The sequence below is a fragment of the Capricornis sumatraensis genome, chromosome 16 (genome assembly GCF_032405125.1).
Source record: "Capricornis sumatraensis isolate serow.1 chromosome 16, serow.2, whole genome shotgun sequence".
Lineage (NCBI taxonomy): Eukaryota > Metazoa > Chordata > Mammalia > Artiodactyla > Bovidae > Capricornis > Capricornis sumatraensis.
The window spans coordinates 62,618,860-62,638,848 of record NC_091084.1 but is presented as its reverse complement, the minus strand read 5'-3'; the positions used below and the strand labels follow the sequence as shown (position 1 = coordinate 62,638,848).

The following is a 19,989-nucleotide window of genomic DNA, read 5'->3' as shown; positions in this document are numbered from 1 at the left end:
GAATTAAAAACAGACAATCAAACATTAACCTGTGCATACATATTCATAGCAGCACTACAGATAACGGCTAAAAGGTGGAAACCAAACATCTACATGCAAAAACATCCAAACATCTGAAAAGATAGATGCAGAAATACATTGTGATATATTATTCCACAATACATGATGGAATATTATTCAACCATGAAAAAGAATGAAGTACTGATAATTCTATAACATGGATAAACCTTGAAAACATTATGCTAAGTTTAAAAAATAAGACAAGTACCATATTACATGATTCAATTTACATTTGAAATATCTAGAATAGCTAAATTCATAGAGATAGCAGAATGGTGTTTGCCAAGGCCTATTAAAAAAACTAAGATCATGGCATCTGGTCCCATCACTGCATGGCAAATTGAAGGGGAAAAAGAGGAAGCAGTGACAGATTTTATATTTTTGGGCTCCAAAATCACTGCCGATGGTGACTGCAGCCATGAAATTAAAAGACACTTGCTACTTGGAAGGAAAGCTACAACGAACCTAGAGAGCATATTAAAAAGCAGAGATACCACTTTGCTGACGAAGGTCTGTCTAAGTCTTTCCAGTAGTCATGTATGGATATGAGAATTGATCCATAAAGAAGGCTGAGTATTGAAGAATTGATACTTTCAAACTGTGGTGTTGGAGAAGATACTTGAAAGTCCCTTGGACTGCAAAGAGATCAAACCAGTCAATCCTAAAGGAAATCAACCCTGAATATTCATTCGGAGGACTTATGCTGAAGCTGAAGTTCCAATCCTCTTGTGTTGTCAAAGAGTGATCTTCCTAAAATATCCCTCTTTTTCTTTTTTTTCTCAAAACTTGACATAGCTAGACAGTCTGTACACTCTGTATCCTGACATTTAAGTACAATTATTGTGTGATCTTGCCTTACCCATCCAACTAAAGCACCACATCTCACAGCTCCCAGTAGGCACCTTCCATCACAGCTAGATCAGTCCCTTCTAAGTCGTAGACATGCAATGACTCATGTAATGCCCAGCTTCCTTACTTTTGCTTGTATTATTTTATGCCCACTCAGTAATCTTTCTACTCTTCTCCATTTATTCAAAGTTCAGCAATTTGTATCAGTCAGGATGTATTATATGACTTTGCGGTAACAAACAACTCCAAAACACTCGGTGGTTTAAGGAAAGGTGTATTTTTCACTTATTCCACATGTCATTGTGGGTTGATTGCACCTCTACTAGCTTACATCAAGGCACTTCACGTGTTGAAAAAAGTGACAGTGTTAGTTACTCAGTTGTGTTCTATGTCCTGTAGCCCATCAGTCTCCTCTGTGTGTAGAATTTTCTAGGCAGAAATACTGGTTTGGGTGGTCATTCCCTCTCCAGGCAGTCTTCCAGACCCAGGGATCAAACCCAGGTCTCCCACATTACAGACGGATTCTTTACTGTCTAGCCACCTGCAATTAACATGCTATCTCCTTAATTCAGCAGTGTGGGAATGTATCTAATCCTTCCACAGGGAAGGGCACTGCAAGTCATAGGACTAGGCCTGACATGAATAAGATGAGAGGTATAATTTTTATTGGGGGGAGGGCAAAAAATATTTTGCTTCCTCATAGAATATACAACACTATCTGTTAACCAAAATTGGTATGTGTTAATTGCTGACTTGTGTCTGACTCTTTGTGACTTCATGGATTGTAGCCCACCAGGCTCCTCTGTCTAGCAATTCTCCAGGAAAGAATACTAGAGTGGGTTGCCATTTCGTTCTCCAGGGGATCTTTCCAACTCAGGGATCAAACCCAGGTCTTCCTACATGGCAGGCAGATTCTTTACCGTCTGAGCCAGAGAAGACCACCAAAATTGATATTAGTTATCAATTGCTATATAGCAAATTACCCCAAAACTGAGCAAGTTGAAGCAATAAACATGTATTTTGTCATGGTTTTTGTGGGTCAGGAATTCAGGCATGGTTTATCTGGGTCTTCTGACTGGATCTGTTACAAAGCTTCAATCAAGGTGTCAGTTTGCAAAGTTTTAAAGTATTACTTAAATCCCACTCTATTTTGTTTACTAATATCTCTTTATCATAACTTTTTTGATACCGTATGTCTGTACCATGTGTCATAATATATGTTTATATAGTATATCTGTCATGCAGAGGACTTACCTCTTTTCCTAAAGAGAGACTTTGTCTTACACTTAAAAAAAACAAAAACCCAAAACCTCTAAAAATCTTATAATATCTACAATAAGACTGAGCATGTAATAGACCCTTGAAAATTTAATATTTAAATAATTGCTAAGTATGATCTTTGTTATAGTAAGTGATGAAAAATACTTTTTAAATGGCTGAGTGAATTAAAATTTAAAAATTCCTTTTTGAGTTGCATTTGCAACAGATTATCCACTATTAACCGCTTTTTGCTGGTAGTTCTCAGTGCTGTCACTTAATGATTTTCCACTACGCTGAGTAGTATTTTGCCATTTTTCATAGAACTTTAAAAGCTTACTAGATGCATTGTACAGTATAAAAACAAATGAAAATGACTGTATTTTTTGATATCTTCTTCCAAAATGTTGATTGATTTACTTTGGATATCAGCATTAGAAGCTTCTTTGGTCGTCACCAAAGCCTCACTTTGCCATGGTTTCCTCTAAGTCATCTCCAATAAGTGTCCATCCTGTCACTGCTTTTTCCATTTCTGACAGCTATAATTTAATTTAAAAAATAGAATAGCTAACTGAAATCTATTCTTACACTTTTACCATCAGTCTTGATTTTGTCTTCTGGAGTTAAATGATGCAGATTAATTCCCAATCTGTGGCTGCCTTTCAAATATTTGAACATGTGTGATTTAAATCTTTTCCAGGTTAAGTATCTCCAATTTCTCCAACTATTTCTCTGACCTCTCACCATCCTGGTTACTCTTCTCTGTTCTGTTTAGTTTTTTTGGTATTCCTCTTCTTGTGACCCCACATTGTACATGATTTTCCAGGTCAGTCAATGATGAGTAGCCCCACCTTCTCTTTTTCTTCAGGTCATTATTTAACCTACAATTACATTATTATTTCTTTTACATAAATTATATTGTTGAGCTAAATTGAACTTAAAAGCAACTAAATCCCTCAATTTTTGCTCACAATTTGCTTCTAAGCTACTTCCTCATCCTGTGCTTGTACTGCTGATTTTGTAGATATGTGAACAGAACGTTATACATTGATACCTACTAAATTTCTGCTTATAAGAATTTTATTTAGTAGGTTAGCCTTGTAAGATTTTTCTGATATTTAATCTGTGAGCCTGGGATTAACAATTTCTCTCATTTTTGTTTTCACTGTCTAAATTATTGATTAAAATGTTGTGCTGTGCTTAGCCACTCAGTTATGTCCAACTCTTTGTGACCCCATGGACTGTAGCCTGCCAGGCTTCTCTGTCCATGTGGATTCTCCAGGCAAGATTATTGGAGTGGATTGCCATGACCTCTCCAGGAAATTTTCCCAACCCAGGAATCCCGCACTACAGGCAGATTCTTTATCATCTGAGCCACCAGTAGGCAATAATTAGGGACAGAGATCTTTAACATGATAACAGAGTCTATGCTTCAGATTTCTATTAATCTTCCTGGGTATGACATTTCATTTAGTTATGAATTTACAGGTTTATCTAACCCCAATGTAAACACAAGTTTTCTAATTGCCTCACTTTAGTAACATTATTTTTAAAAGTGAGTTTAGTCTGTCATAACTGATCATATTGAATCAGTGCTTAAATTTTTACTGTGGCCTGAGGGGCCTTCATGATTTGGTCCCTACCTAGCTTCTCCAGCGTCCCATGTAGTACTGAACCCCTCATCTCTGCACTCAAGTCACTTTATTTTCTTGTTTCTGTTTCTCAAACACTTGATACTCCTTCATGCCCCAGAACCTTCCCATATGTTTCCTCTGCCTGGATTCTCTTCCCCTATCTTCCTTGCAAGGTATTGCCTACTCTTCTTAAGGTCTTATTTTAAACATTTCTTCCTCAAATACCTTTCCCAACATTGCCTTGCTCCTGTCCCACTTCCCCCCTTATCTAGGACAGGTATCTCTGTTACATTAATAGCACCCTGTGTCTAGTAATTGTCACAACTATAATTAATAAAGATGCTTGAGGAATTACTTAATATCAATCTATCCCCTAGACTGTAAGATCCATGAGAACAGAGATTTTGTAGTCTTCCCTATTCCCACATTTAACCCAGGTCTAAATAATATAGATGAAGTATTTTAAAATAGTGTAAATATAAGTATTATAAAATTATTTTAAAAATTATATATATTATAGAATTACATTACATATAATTATAAAAATTGGGGATGATGCACTTCTTGGTGAAGCATTGTACTTCGATTCCTTTTGATGAAATGGAAATTTCAGGACATTGAGAGAGCCTAGTCAAAATGCTTCCCTCTTCTTTTATGCCCTAAAAATGCCTAGTACTACACCTTTGTTGCTAATATTTCTCCTGCTCTCTAAATGTGTAATTCTACAACAGTCCAGATGGTCTGGGTCCTGTAAAATGGCATTGCTTTCTTAGTTAAAAGTAGGTAATTCAGAAAGATATATAGCCTGCAGCCTACAATCAAGCCCCATACAGGGACAACTGTATGTGTGTATTCATTCTGATTCCTTATATTAATACTACCTTTTCCGTGAAAGAAATTGCAAGCTAGGAAAGCATTCACTTATAATTTTCTTTTGTTTTGGATACTAAGTGACATATTGCTGTATCATTTTTATAGAGAAATCCCAAAAGAAAGCAATTGGATTCATGTTGATGTATGGTAAAACCAATACAATATTGTAAAGTAATGAACCTCCAATTAAAATAAATAAATATATATACATAAAAAGAAAGCAATCATGAATTTTGTTTTTTTATTTGTTTTTATTTGAAGGATAATTGCTTTATAGTATTGCATTGGTTTCTACGAAACAGCAACATGAATCAGCCATAGGCTTACCCATGTCTCCTCCCACATGAATTTTAAATAAAGGACTTAATTAAACAGGAGGTTTTCAGACCTTCTGGGTTCTCCTGCCTTGTTATATATACACCCATTTATCTGGGAAGGAACACACAGACTTAGCAATATTTTGCTTAAAGACAATAGATGTAGCCACAGTCTATTGAGATCTACTCTCCACTGGAAGAAATAATGTTTCTATGCTGCTATTAGAAAGGGTAAGCCCCATGTAAGGAATTTCCCCATGAGTCTCGCTCTCTGCTCATTAAGTATTTGTTAGGCTTCCCTAGTGGCTCAGCCAGTAAAGAATCTGCCTTCAGTGCATGATACCCAGGTTCGATCCCTGGGTCAGGGAGATCCCCTGAAGAAGGAAATGGCAACCCATTCCAGTATTCTTGCTTCTTGAACTATGGTCCATGGGTCACAAAAGGTTGGACACGACCGAATGACTTTCACTGTCACTTCACTTTCATGCAAGTTATCCCATGTTGGGTCCTAATGATTAATTACTGTTTATTTTTCTAAGTGTTCACAAACCATTTTATAATCTGTCCTAGAAATTTTCAGGGGATAAAGATCAACTTTATGATTATAATATCTTCTTTAAAATTAATTATATTTGCCATGAGTTCCCTTACCATTTACCCTTACTTCTCAAATTTTATGAAATATAAAAATTTAGGTTTCTTTCTGGAGAAGCATGCCTAGTGCTGATGGTTATTAATCAGCCCTGGAGTTTCTCTAGATTAAAATATACAAAGGCAGCCAGTTAAGAGCCCTTTTGTGTAAGAAAGATGCCATTCAAAAGAAATCCTCAGGGCTTCCTTGGGACTGTGCTCTCTGACTTTGCTTTGATTCCAAGGTGCCATAGATATGACCCTCAGTGACCTCTAATGACTTCCAGACATTGAACTTGAACTAGCTACTCTCATTGCTTGACAATAGCAAAAATTGCTGGGAGTTGCTTGGTGGCCTAATGGTTAGGATTCTCTGCCATGGTTAGGTTTTACCTGCCATGGACCCAGTGGTGTGGCCAAAACAAAACAAAACAAAGCAAAATACAGAAGTGCTTACTAATTACTGATTTATATTTCTTCTATTTATCTATAGATAATATTAAGAATTTTGTCAAAGCTTGATTTTTAAAACTTTTTTTAGTGGCGGTTGGAGAACTCCCATTATAATTGGATCACTGTCATCTTTTATTAAATATGTGAATGCACAGTTGTGTGATATGAACATTCACAAAGCAGAATAATCTGCTCATAGACTCTTTAATATGTCAGAAAAGTCCCTTTTGAAGTCTTTAAAACATAGACTGTCTTTTATAGTTGTGAATATATGATCATCACTCCTAGGTGTTGTTGGGCTAAACTTTCTTCAGTATTTATGTGATTTTTTAACCAAGTCTTTGATTTTTCTCACTTCTCTTTGAGTTTATCTTTTTAGCTTCTAGTTTTTATATCTTATTTCTGGGTCTTTGAGCTCTAACACCCAAATTTGTATCTAACTCTAATGATTTGTCCAAGATCCTAGAAGTTTTTTATAAAAAAAATTGTAACAAATATAATTGTCAAAGAAAACAAGTAGTCTAATTGTTAGTACATTCTGTAAAACTTCAGTCGATAATGAATCTGCCTGCAATGCGGGAGAGCTGTGTCCGATCCTTGGGGTTGGGAAGATCCCCTGGAGGAGGTCATGGCAACCCACTCCAGTATTCTTGTCTGGAGAATCCCCATGGACAGAGGAGCCTGACAGTCTGCAGTTCATGGGGTCTCAAAGAGTTGGACAGGACTGAGTGACTAAGCACAGCACAGCTGTAAACCAATTGTTTAAAGAGGTCTCTGTGTAAAAAACTCAGCAGTGATTGGTTTTCTTCCTTCTTAGCATTTTGAGAAGAGAGGTGAAAGAATAGGCAAAATATGTAAAGTGCTTATAGAAGATTCTACTTTTGTGAAACAAACATAGGGAAATGTCAAAAGGGAATCTTCCATTATAATTGCTGTAACTATGAAGACTTTTCAGTTTATCACATTTAGAATGTAAATTTTTATGACACACATATATTTTACATCCTAAGTGAAAGACTTAAATGTAAATAATGTATTGGCCTTGCATTTGAGCCAAGGAGACTAAAACCATTTTATCCACATTTTCTGACTCCTAGGTCTCTCTGAATTAGGGTATGTATGTGCCAGGTGTTAGTATTATTATTCCTTCTTTTGAGACTGAAAAAAAAAGAAAAAAGGTCCAGCCACATTTTAAAAAAATTTATGTTAGTTGTTACTTTATAATGTAATAGTACAAGTTTGAGACATTTTACAATTAGCTTGCTTTTGAATGTTACTTACATGTATTTGATTTTGTTCCTAAATTTTATTATGTTTTTATTACATCTGTTCTTACTGGGTCAGCAGTTAATTGGTGCCTCAGTTAACACCATTTGGATTAAGCTTTTCTGAATAGTAATAGAAATTACAAGTAATAATGTCTAAAAAGTATCAGTTATTACAGCAAGCAATTATATAATGACATTTCTAAAGGTCTTTACTTCTCATTTTTGTTGATTTTATTTATTAAGTTCCAAGCATTGTACTTTCACAAACTAATCCTAAGACAGTACTTTAAATTTTCGTGCAGAGCTTTAAAGTTTACAAAAGCAGGTCATATATATTCAATTATTATGTATTGGTATAGACCATAACCACATGAAAATAGATTAGATATATTAGATATGATTAATTCTTAACATTTCTTAAAGTAATCTTAATTGTATGCATATAAGTTCAATTAAGTTATTTTAGATTATTACTAAATACCAAATATTTTAGGTGCTCAAGAAATTGAATCCACAAAATAATTGTATTTTCAAAGACACATACACTATTATTTCTGTTGAGGGGAAAAACAAGACTCAAACAATAGAGTCCCAGCTTACTTCTACTTGTATAAATCAAGTTATTTAAATGAATGAATTGTGTATGCTGACCTGTTCTACCAATGTGCTACTGGGGATGTATGAAAAAAAGATGTGCATGGTGGTGGAAGTAGAAAGAGGCATAAAGCGTATTGGAAAACTACCAAATGTCCCCTGCAAATGGGCCCTATTCAGAATCAGTAAGCGTATGATGAGTGAAGTGGTTTTGAATATCGCCTTTAGATTCCATGCTGTTACAAGGCCAGCCCTGAACATGGCAACTCTTATTTCCACACACAGTACCTCTTCACTCTCAATTTAACCCCAAAATCTGATGAACCCATTACTCCATACTTGATTTCATGGAACAAGGAGTAGATATAGTTACAAATGATCAATCACAAGCCGTGAACCAAAGCAGCAAGGCATTAACAATTCACACCATTTCGGTCCACTTGCTCAAGCAGAAGATGTGCCAGCATATTTAATGCACAGCTACTTCGTTCAGTTTAAGAAAAGACATGACTCAGGCTGCATTTTCAAAACAGAGGAGACTTCCTAAGATTTCATACTTCCAAGCCCCAATGTCACCATTCACCCACATACCAACAATTAAAATAACCAGGTGTTCCATAAAGGTCACAATGTCTGAATTAAATTTTACCCGGGTAAAACCAATACGACCTATGAAATTCTCTGCTCCCCCCCCCCCAAATACATCCTTGTTCTGTTTGATCCTATCATACAAATCAATGTCTCTTACAGCAAGCAGTATTGTAACACTGTAGACCCCACAGGCAATATGCCGTCAGTTTAATAGGATCACTGAAAAACTAAAGCAGCTGTGAAAGATTGCTCTAAGTATAGCAATCGTGTGCTTGTCATTTTGTTCAGTGGAGGAAAAATCCAAATTTGGGTAGGCATTGGTATTTAAGAAAACAACTGCTAAATCTTTTCTCATGAGTACCTTGGGGACAATAAAATTTGACATATAGCATGTAAACAAAAGTACACAGCAGCTGTTGGTTTGGTTTTGTTTGAATAAAAATATACTGATGTAAATCATTCAAAGTATGGCCTCCATCGTTCAATCTTCCCAGCAGACCATACTTTTGAGTGGCATCTTCTGATTGTTCTTGGACTAGGAGCTTTCCAGCTATTACATAAAGCTGGATAACGAGCAGTAAAACACATACATACCTTGGCACTAGCTCAGACTCCCTCCAGGCCTGCTTCCGGGATGGAAAGCTGTCAGTTCTGAGTATCTTTTAAGAACTCACCTTGCATCATACAAAAAAGAGTTTTTAGATCAACTTTCTTAACAAACATTTTCAATTGAATTAATGGGAAATTTCCAAATGATGTCCTGCTAACAATAGTGAGCATTTTTGAGAACTGAGATCTGAAATTTCCTGCCAAGTAGCATATAATAGTTTTTCTATGGGTAAGTATGCTTTGGGCACTGTCTTTTTTTTTTCACAGTCTCAGGTACTCTGACTGAAACGTGAAACTTATGATTCTGGGTATTTAATTGGCATGAATTTTAATTTTTAATTGGAAGCAAGCTACTAAAGCACTTATTTCCAATGCTTTTTGAAAATATATTGATTGAAAAAAATCCTCTTTTTAGCTTTCTACAGTAGATTCAAAGGGAATGTGCCAAGTCTCTTTAAATGTCAGGTGTTGCTTTTGGAGAGAGACATATATTCCCTAGGTATAGAAATTGACAGGACATTCTAGTCTGTGTCTTCGTAGTAAGGTTTATCTTTAGAGGAATTTTTGGCTCCTTGTCAAAAATTCTTGTACTGTGTCCATCATGAATCCAAATAAGCTCAAGCTTCTTATCTGTGATATAGAGGTCCTCTTGAAGGTTGAACAGTTTCGTTTCTCATGAATAGCTTATGAACTCATTGTGTTTGGAGTTCTTAGAAGGAATTACCCTTATTATTTAAAATAGCTATTTTGACCTTAATCTAATATTTTATTGCTCTGTTATTTCAGTTTTATTGTGTGCCTTTTCCCATAGTAGCATGATTAAGGATTTTCCAGGACTTTTAAAATATCCAGCTCTGGTCTTCTCCTGGCTGTGTGTGTGTGTGTGTGTGTGTGTGTGTGTGTGATGTGTACTCAGTCATGTCCGAATCTGTGACCTCATGGACTGTAGCCTGCCAGTCTCCTCTGTCCATGGAATTTTCCAAGCAAGAATACTGAAGTGGGTTGCCATTTCCTACTTCAGAGGATCTTCCTGACCCAAGGATCGAACCCGTGTCTCTTGCATCTCTTACATAAGCAGGTGGATTCTTTACCATTGTGCCACCTGGGAAGCCCTTTCTCCTGGCTAGTTAATGCTTCATTGCCAAAATTGTATTGTTTTTCTTCTATGTTTATTTTCTTCTTTAGTGTTCAAGATCATTTTATAAGAGAGTTTAAAATAAAACTATTGTATGTACTTTAATTATGCTTTAAAATTCTGGTATATTTGTATTTATCAAATTTTCATTTGGTCACAGAAAGTTACAGATTCTCAATGATTATGTATAGTTGTACTCATGGTCTTAAAAGTTACCTAAAAGACTGCCCACAGTATATCCAAACGTGCTATTTATTTATCCAGTAGATAGTTATTGGGTGCTGCTTTTATCAAATTGAAAAACACCATGCCTTCAAACTCCAAAGCTTTTGTGATTTACTGGAGAATGAAAGTAGTGAGTGGAGAATATGAGAACCAATGCAAATCAATAAAGGAAAAATAAAATATAAACAATGATCTGGGAAAGGTAGAGGATAGAACAATTTAACAACTTGGGAAATTTTGCCAGAGGAAATGACAATTCCTATGAGCCTTGGAAGACAAGGATATATTAACAGGTGGGAAAAATGGGGGAAAGAAATGCAAGGGAAATAGAATAGCATGTTGATAGCTATGAAATTAATATAGCTACTACTTTTAATCATATGACCCATTTATTCATAATACTTAGTACTTGCTCTGAGCAGTGAAGTTACTCCTTTGGACCACATGATCTATTTACCCAACATCTTCAACTCCACACCTATTGAAATTGGATTAATTTCAATTTGCTTATAGTCATGACTTGAGAATAAATGGATAAATAAAATGGGTAACAAATGGATAAATATCATCCATATAAATTCACCTTTACAGTGATGGAAATGATCCCAACTGAATGATCACATTTGACTGATTATACTTATTGATAGATTTAAGGAATGATTAATTTCCAAATCATGTATCTAATAAAAATGTTGAGGACTTGTTTAATAGAATTATTGAAATTACAGGAAAGCAAGATTCTGTAAAGGAGCAAAGAGGTTGAACACTTGTAATAAAGGCCTCAAATGTAAGAAGAAATGCTATGTTATTCATTTCTTGCTATGCACACAAATATGTATTAAAGAAATACAGGATAATATGAGCCAGCTACCTTCTTGAATGAGGTCATATTTCTGAGTAGAATTTGAAAGAGAAACTCATGGTTTACATACAAAATAATATCCCAGAGTTCATTCCTGGGAAAGACATATTTTTTCATTGAGTGTCTATAATGGGCTTTGCTAGCTCATAGCAACATGTAGGATTATGCTCTTTCCAGTGTTGAAAAGTGTCTATTGTCCTTTCTAAATCAGTGCCCTTATTTCCTGCACATCTATATGCAATAGTCCTCTTTAATAGAATGAAGTTTTGCTTCAGAAACAGAGAAAGAAGAACTGAACATAAAAGAGTTAAAACCATTGGTTAAGAACAGATATGAGTTTTTGGTATAGACTATTATGAATATCCACTAAAATACTTAATAAATAATTCTCATATTAAAATCTATGGTTGGGGTTGAAAAGTCAACTTTCTCTTTTTTAAAAAATTAATTATTCTATTATATTTCAAAACTGTCATCTTAGGCCCAGTCTTCTATTTTAGGGAGAGTTCTCTTATTTGAACTGATTAAGAAGTTTTATTTTTCCAATATATTAGGCTTATTTATACTTCCTTTCTAAGTGCTTAGGCATATCATTTTCTTATGTTTTCTGTACCTTCCTAGTTAGTGGAAACATTGTTTGTTCTTGGGGTGTGCTTTGTCTTCCTTTTCAAGAAGATCATCAAAGTTACTAGTTTGCAGCTTCCAAAAAGAAAAGAGCCTTCTAATCCCCAGTTCAGAGGCTAACCTTTATTAGCGCTCTTGTGGTTATAATGAGGACCCTGCTTCCAGCAGGGAGATTCTGGAATACTGAACAGATTATTCAACAAGTTCAGAGCAGATTCTGAAGTCCCTTATAAAACCTGCTTGTGAATACTGCTTTCTTTGCTTTGCTATTTCTGGTTTCCATAGTATTCCTAATTACATAAATCATGTGGAGCATGGGAGCTCTTTTCCATCCTATATCAACTCTGACACTGCTTACATTTTGATATAATTTGTATTTTTTCATAAGCTGCATTTTTTTTTTCTTAAATTCTTATGGAAGGTAAAACCCTGAAAAAAAATGTATAGAATTTTGTGTTAGAAAATGTATTAAATTCTTCTTTGGAATCCTTTGGGCTGACATAAAGAATTTGAAAGTTACTTTGTGAAAAGCATGGATGAATAAAGCTATAAAGACTAGAGAATGTGATAAAGTGTTCTTAGATTTAAATTCAAGATTAAATCTTGGATGTAAATCATTCAAGTTTATTATTTGCTTATTGGATTACTTAAAATTGTTTTTCAATTTAACAGCTACTTATGTAATGCCTTTCCATGTACAAAAACTGTACTAGGTTCAATGGGTGCATCAATTAAAAGTTTACAAATTAAAATTCAACACATAGTAATATATGAATTTGTAGCTAACTGAAAGCTTTGATGATTCTTAAACTGGGTTTCTTTAGGAAAAATTATAAGCCAAGTTGAAGAGTTAAAATTCTAAAAATAAGTTCACTTCTCTTTTTATTTCTTTAGTAATACATATGACCTAATATATTTCTTTTAAAGTTTGAGATAACTGTAGTGATCAAACTTAAAGAGAAGAGCAATTGCTTCAGGAGGATAATAGTTTTGATATGTGAATTTCAGGAATTAGTTTCTCAGGCTGGGGAATGAATTTCATGCACACATCTAAAGATTCTAAATAATCATTGGGTCATGATTTCTTTTTAACTTTATTTATAGTAATCTTAGAAAATCTTAAATTCTATTTACAACATTTCCTTTAGTGATGAATATGTTAGAAAGAATTTTAATTGCACTTTGGTAGAGAGCTGCAGAACTTAGTGCCATAAAAGGCATAACTTTTTTACTAAGAGCAAAAATCAGCAGAATACCAGTAGCAAAGGCCATTTGCATAACTCAGCCACTCTGCAGCTCAGCTGAACCTAATTGTAATTCAATTTCCAGATTGCTATGCTAGGCCTCTCTGCATAAAATATGCAACGTATAACATAACCAATGGCAAGGACCTATTTTCTTTGCTGGTGATCAATCCAATTTCTTTTCCAGTAGAAGTATGTATTAGAATAAGGTCGCCAAGCCATATAGTTATTTAGTATGTTTATGTAATGTCACATGCATACACTTAAAGGCAAAGTTAAAAAAATGATATCCTTTCATCTTTCTGGATTCTCAAGTGTGCCTAAGATTTTTAAAGTTTCTTTATTTTTGGCATTTCAGTGGGAAATTAAATCTTGAAAAATGTTAGCTAGCTGCTATGTTATTTGCCTATTTTACACTAGAAAGATTTTATAAGCTAATTGGGTGAAAAAGTGTATAAACATGTCTGTCAAGTCCATATGGATGTTGCAATACAGGCCCACAAGTAAATATCTTCTATCTGTTTACAAACCATGTACTGGAATAGCATCCCTAAATCTTTGACCAGCTTATGTCCCAGAAGCTTACAAACAAAAGGTATGTATGATAAAATGCTTGCTTAAGATTCTCCCCCTTATTTTTAAACAGCCTCACCACTCTGTTGTATGGGTTATGTAAGCGATGGCAGTGAAAAGACTTGAATAGGATGGTTTATCAAGGTGTGGATTATATTTTATGAATAATTCCCAGATGTGATGTTTTAGTTATATAGACTCCTCTATGGGAAGCTATATACCGAAACAACATGGATCGTACAATTTTATCAGGACAATGCAAGTAGATTTCAGCAAGGTTGGTTCCAACTCATCTGTGATAAATGAGAAGATAAGGCAATCAGTGCACACCATGACACTCTGTGCAGCTAGTTAGGCACACTTCAGAACTATTCAGGTGTGCTCACAAAGCTTATGAGTCTTGCATGGGGGGGTGTCTCAATATAAATACATCCTTCATGGTGGCCACTAGTAATGCAGGAATTGCCTCTCTAAGACTTAACCCAGGTCAGATATAAATAATAGATGTTAAGAGTTAGCTCTGGCACTGGGGCTGTGTTCCAGGCAGTGTATTTCGTTTGGGTCAAAAGAATTTATTTTCCCTTATTTTCTCGTATAGTTCCTCTGCTTGAAAAATGCCTGCAAAATTCCATCACACCTTTACGGGGACCAGTTTGGGTCTCTAAGGGAGAAGGTTTCAGCCCCTCAGGAGCTAAGATGTACATCCAAGGAGTTCTTTTGGCCTTGTACCAACGATTAAAGTCTGCAAAAAAATATTCTAAACAGGTGAGTCATCCCTCTTTAAAAACTGCTTTGTTGTATGTTTAAAAATGTACTTGGTTGTATAGAGGCAATGATTGGCATCATGTCATAAAAGAACTGTGACATGTATTTCGTGAGCTTAGTGCCCGTTAGGGAGCCAAAATGCTTCTTCTGTAATCTCAAAGACAACAATAATGGGGCTAATTGTATCTATCTTTTGGTGTGGGATGTCATATGTGTCATCTTTCCTTGCTACATACTGTGCAAAACTAAAGCAACTCCTTATGTGGAAATTCTATAGACAGTTACTTTAAATAAGAAAATGAATAGCTCTTATAGCATTTGAAGTTTTAAATGACCTCCCCCTTCTGTTTTTTCCAGTATGAAATCATACTTAATGTTGTAGAAGATGGGCTAAAACATAACCAGTCATATTCTGGGAGATGAAATTGTGAATTAACTTCGTTGAGTAACTTACTTCATTTATACTTATTTCACTTGTATATTTCCAGGCCTGCAAGTATAGAAATAATGTCTTTGAAGTAGTTTAAACTAGAGTTTGTCCTTTGATTTCTAAATATCTATTTCATAATTGTGAAACAGAAAGAGAAAGAGAGATATAGATTGAGAGAGTGAGAGAGAGTGTGCGTGTGGATGTGTGTGTGTGTGATGGGAGAAGGGGTATGTGTATGAAAACTTTGAAATTATTGCAACTACTTAGAAAGATTTTGATTTATCTCAAAGTAGAATTCCTATTATAGAGCTGAATGATTTTTGCTGTTTATAAAATAAAACTCAATTTGACACAATTTTTGAATCTTCTTTGCACTTGGTCTTAAAAAATTAGGCATGCATTTTACCACACTAAATAAGGGCTAGGGTTTACATTTCTAACTGGGAGTTTCCAGTTTAGAACTGGGTGCGTTATCTCAAACCACAGGCTGCTGAAAAATGAATATTTTGAAGGCATCATGCTATTATTCTCTGTATGCAGGGGGAGGGGAGGTGGGAATGGTAGTCTTAGTGTTCACACAGCACCTCCTGCTGTCTGGTTAGGAAAAGAACAGCTTGTATTGACTGGAAGAAATTCTTGAACTAAGGTATCCAGAACTAGCAAGAGACATCTTCCCGTGAGAAAGTTGCATTCTCAAAACATGATTGGTTTCCTAGTTAATTAATGTCAGTGTATCCAGAAAGGGTATTAATAATTATCATAGATAAAGCTGTTTACAATAAAAATATGAAAAATAAAAATACAAACTTATTTTTAACATTCTTTATTAAGCTAATATCATATATAAAAACTGATATAAAATATATTTTTTCAGACTAAATTATTTTAACAGAAATATTATTTCATTTTTAAGATACAATAATATACAATAATCACCAATTTAATTACAATCATGTATTTGTTATTAAACAGTTTGATCCTACTAATTTGACAGTTTAAAATTATTTAAAGTTAAGAAAGCCTGAGACAATTCTCCAGTGCCATAAAAGCACCATTTAAATCAAATCGTAAGAAACTCGAACATTTTCTAAGTTTTATTAAAAGTGAGGATGTTAGGGATAAGAAAAAGCTCAGAAAGTAGTTGTGGCATATTTATTTTTTCTTCCATTGTTCTAAACATTTAAAATTTAAATAGATATGAACAGTTGTACTGGATTGAAGAGGTCCTTGTATTGTGAGGAAATAATGCTTTAAGAATTACTGTTTGATTTTGAAAATTTCTTTATGATTCAAGAGTGATGAAAAATACATTTTATGAAAATAAATATTAAATGTAAATGTGAAAAATTAACATTTTTAGTGCCTCTAAATGTCTGATTACTTGAAATTGTTTATGTCATCAACATTATGACTTTCAACATTATGCCAAATTTAGGGATATTTTAAAAATCTAGGCTCTTTGCCATTTCCAACTGAACCTTTTTACTTTGCTCAGTTGTAAAAACTTAAAGTTTTTCACTCAAATTTTAATACTTTCACTCAAGTTTTGATATGATACTTGGTTAAGTTTTGTTTTATAATATACAATTTATGACTTAATTTAAAATTATCTGTAGTGCTCATAAAAGTCACTATAGTGGTATCGTTATGTCATCAGTGGTTATGTTTTAAGCCTGGCAATAGCTTTATTTTTAAGATTTCTTAGCAAATATCCCTCTTAGCATTAATGAACTTTATCTGAACTGCATTTACTTCATTTGACATTAGGGATAGACCTTTTTATTTAGTTTTATATAAGACTGTGTTTGGTAAAATGGAGATGGATGCTTAATTCCTGTTTCCTTAACAAACCTACAAAGCTTATAAATTATAGAATTATATGACCTCTTGATATCATTTCCATTTATTCCTCTTCTGAGATCATATATAAAAACAACGGCATTGTTTTGCCAGGATTCCGTCAAAGGATTGTAGATGTTAAATAGATGTTTTGGAATTCCCCAAGGAAATTTCTTTTAAATAAGTTGTGATAATAGAGATAGCTTTAAAAGAAAAGTCAGAGCTACTGGTTTTTTAGCTACGAACTTATTCACATTTCAGTTTTTAACTTTAACTTGGGTATTACAAGCATGCAACTGAATTAAGCCCACTACATTAGTATGGTCTTAAAAATATACTGATTTGAGTACATAAACTGAGATATTATAGTTAGGACAGCATAAAGTCACTTAGTCTTACATTTATCACATTTATTTCCTTAAAAGTGGAAACACTTTAGAAATTGCTCAGAGCTAAGCAGAATCTATTTAACTGGTAATCTTTGAAGTAGCCTAAACGCTTTCCTATGAAATGCAGTTAACACTTTCAGCGACAGGGCCGTTCCATCTCATTAGCATTCTTGTTATGTAGTGGTGCTGTTGGTGGGGGTGTTGAAGTAGGAATGCCATTGTGTGGAGTTCCAGTGTTTGGGGACAAACACTGCTGTGGAAGGAACGTGTGAAAAGGCCACAGTCCTGTCAGTGAATGAGGAAGGCTGTGCTTTCTGTGTGCTTCAAGCAGGGAAGCTGTCACTCATAGGCCTAACACAGCTAAACAGAGGCCAAAACACAAGCCTGCACTACCTTTTAAAATGATATTAGTGATTTTTAAACATGATCTTCTTTATTTATGATCCTCCATAGAGCTTTTAGTCGCTGTCAGTAAACAAAATATATGTCAGTCTGTTCAGCAGCAGTCAAGGTCTATAAAAGTCCATGGAACTGAGCCAGGAGGCTATATAAATAATGATTTGGATTGGTTGATCTTAAGTATGAATGTGATTTTTGAGAAATGTATATTTCTGGAAATGTCTTCCCACTTTTGATACTCCTTTGATTTTTTTTCCCCCAAGCAATAAAATTCCTGGAGACTTTTACATCATGGATGCATAGCACTCTTCTTTTAAAACACGGTTTTTAAAGGAGCTCATAATCATACAGTTTTAATAATTTAAAGTGGGTCACAGTGTAGTTTAACAGGTGTTATAAGTTGCATAGTCATTTCTGAAATTGAGAGAGACAAAGGAAATGAGTACCTAACTGTAATACCTAAACAACCAACATCTTAATTGTGAAGAAAATCATAGTCCCTGTGGTAGTTAAGACATGAAATTTGAAGGAATGTTTAGTATTACTTATTTTCAGCACTTTGGAAAGAAATGATCAACTTTGAAAGTGAGTTTTAGCTTGTTTGAAAGCTTCATAAAAACAGATAAACAGAAAAAAAATCCTCAAGTGTTTCTTAAAATTTGAGATATGTATAACTTTGGCAATATGTTGAAAAAAATGGCAGTTTTTATTATTTATATCTGAAATTCCAAGGAAATGTTTGATTTCTGTAATTTTAATTTGAAAATATGTAGTTGGGCTATTTTTAATAGATCATTGCTTAATGAAGTTTGTTGAAAACTGTAATTTTCTGCCTGATTTTTTTTTGTGTATGTATATGGTCCTTTTTGTTTATTAATTTAAGCTAAGTACTTTTTTGAATGCTGTTATATTCTAATGTTCCATATTTGATGTGTTAGGTTTAAAAATCTCAGACACTAAATTTCTACTTCAAAAATTAGGTTTTATTTTTTAAACTGGAGCAGTACTGTAACTTTATTTTGTGGACATATAATTAGATAAGGAAATGATCATCTAGTAGTATCAGCATATATTGGTTGTGAACTTCTACCAGAGCACTTACATTTGTTAAAAAAAAATTCCCAAGTTAATGTTGGTTCACTTTACCCACACATTTCAGTAAGTTTGATACTTAGATATAAAAGCAATAATAATGACTGCAATTCTATTCAGAAAAGATTCAGTTCAAAACATGATTGAATTGCATTAGTGCTGATTTTGTTTATTGCAAAAAGTATCTTTAAGGAATCTTTTAATTTCCCCTAAAAGAAGTGTTGAGAGTTTGTCTTTTCAGATCTGTGTTGTAGATTAATTAAAGTCAATTTATTGGTCCTAACATTATTGAAGGAAAAACTATTCCTATTTCATTTTCTATGTATACTTTTTTCTTAGTATACCAGCTACTTTTTTTCCTAGTTTCTTTGAGAGATAATTGACATCTAACATTGTGTAAGTTTCAGGTATACAATGTAATGATTTTATACACTTATATATATAGTGAAATGATCACCACAGTTGGATTAGTTAACACCTCTCCCACTTCACATAATTAACATATTTTTTTGTGTGTGTGGTGAGAACATTCAATATCTATTCTCTTAGCAACTTTTCAATATACAGTACAGTATTATTAGCCATAGTACATTAGATCTCCATTTACCTATATATTAAAAATTGAGCTCTTTTCTTGATTTACATTGCCTGGAGCAATACCCCAGGTATTTCAGTTTTGAACTTCTTGATGTCCTTTGAAACCGTGGAACAAAGTCTATAATATATGAACAAATTTACTATTAAAAACATTAAAATAACATTATAAATGTTTCAAAATGAAAACTACTACTGATGGTTCTGATATGTAATTTTTTAGACTACTAGCTTGTTTGTAGATGTGAGTGATTGTTGATTTTTTCCCCCCCTGAAACCAAGCTGCATTCTAGTTACTTGAAGTATTTTAAGAACCTTAAACTTGTGTCTTTTTCTAAGTGTCATGCTTTGAGCAGGCCTAACATCAGTTAAATGAAGTGAAAATTGCATTCTTGTCTTGATAGAGATGAAAATGGATTTCTGGTCATGAAATAGATGTAGTTGTCACTTTTTAAAAAAGGTGTCAGCAGTTTGCTTCAGCAAGTAAGGTGCCAATTCAGTATGGCAGTAAACTTGTGATCTGAGCAATCAATAAAATGCTTCAATAACTTCTGCTTCATTACACTTATAATAAGAGGCTATAGATCCATGGCACATAAAATGTTGATAAAGAGAGTATGTGGGGACCGACTGTGACAATTTTCTTGAAAGTACAGTAGGTGCAATATTGCCATCTAGAGTTT

The 19,989-nt window shown here is 34.0% G+C and overlaps 1 protein-coding gene across 1 annotated transcript in view; it reads left to right on the top strand.

Moving 5' to 3' along the window:
* The window catches only part of DCDC1 (doublecortin domain containing 1), a 429,528-nt gene that overhangs the window by 73,798 nt on the left and 335,741 nt on the right, over window positions 1–19,989 (top strand). Inside the window, exon 7 of the mRNA XM_068988045.1 lies at window positions 14,397–14,563. Within this exon, the coding sequence (XP_068844146.1) occupies window positions 14,397–14,563 (167 nt within the window). The remainder of the gene's footprint in view (window positions 1–14,396; window positions 14,564–19,989) is intronic.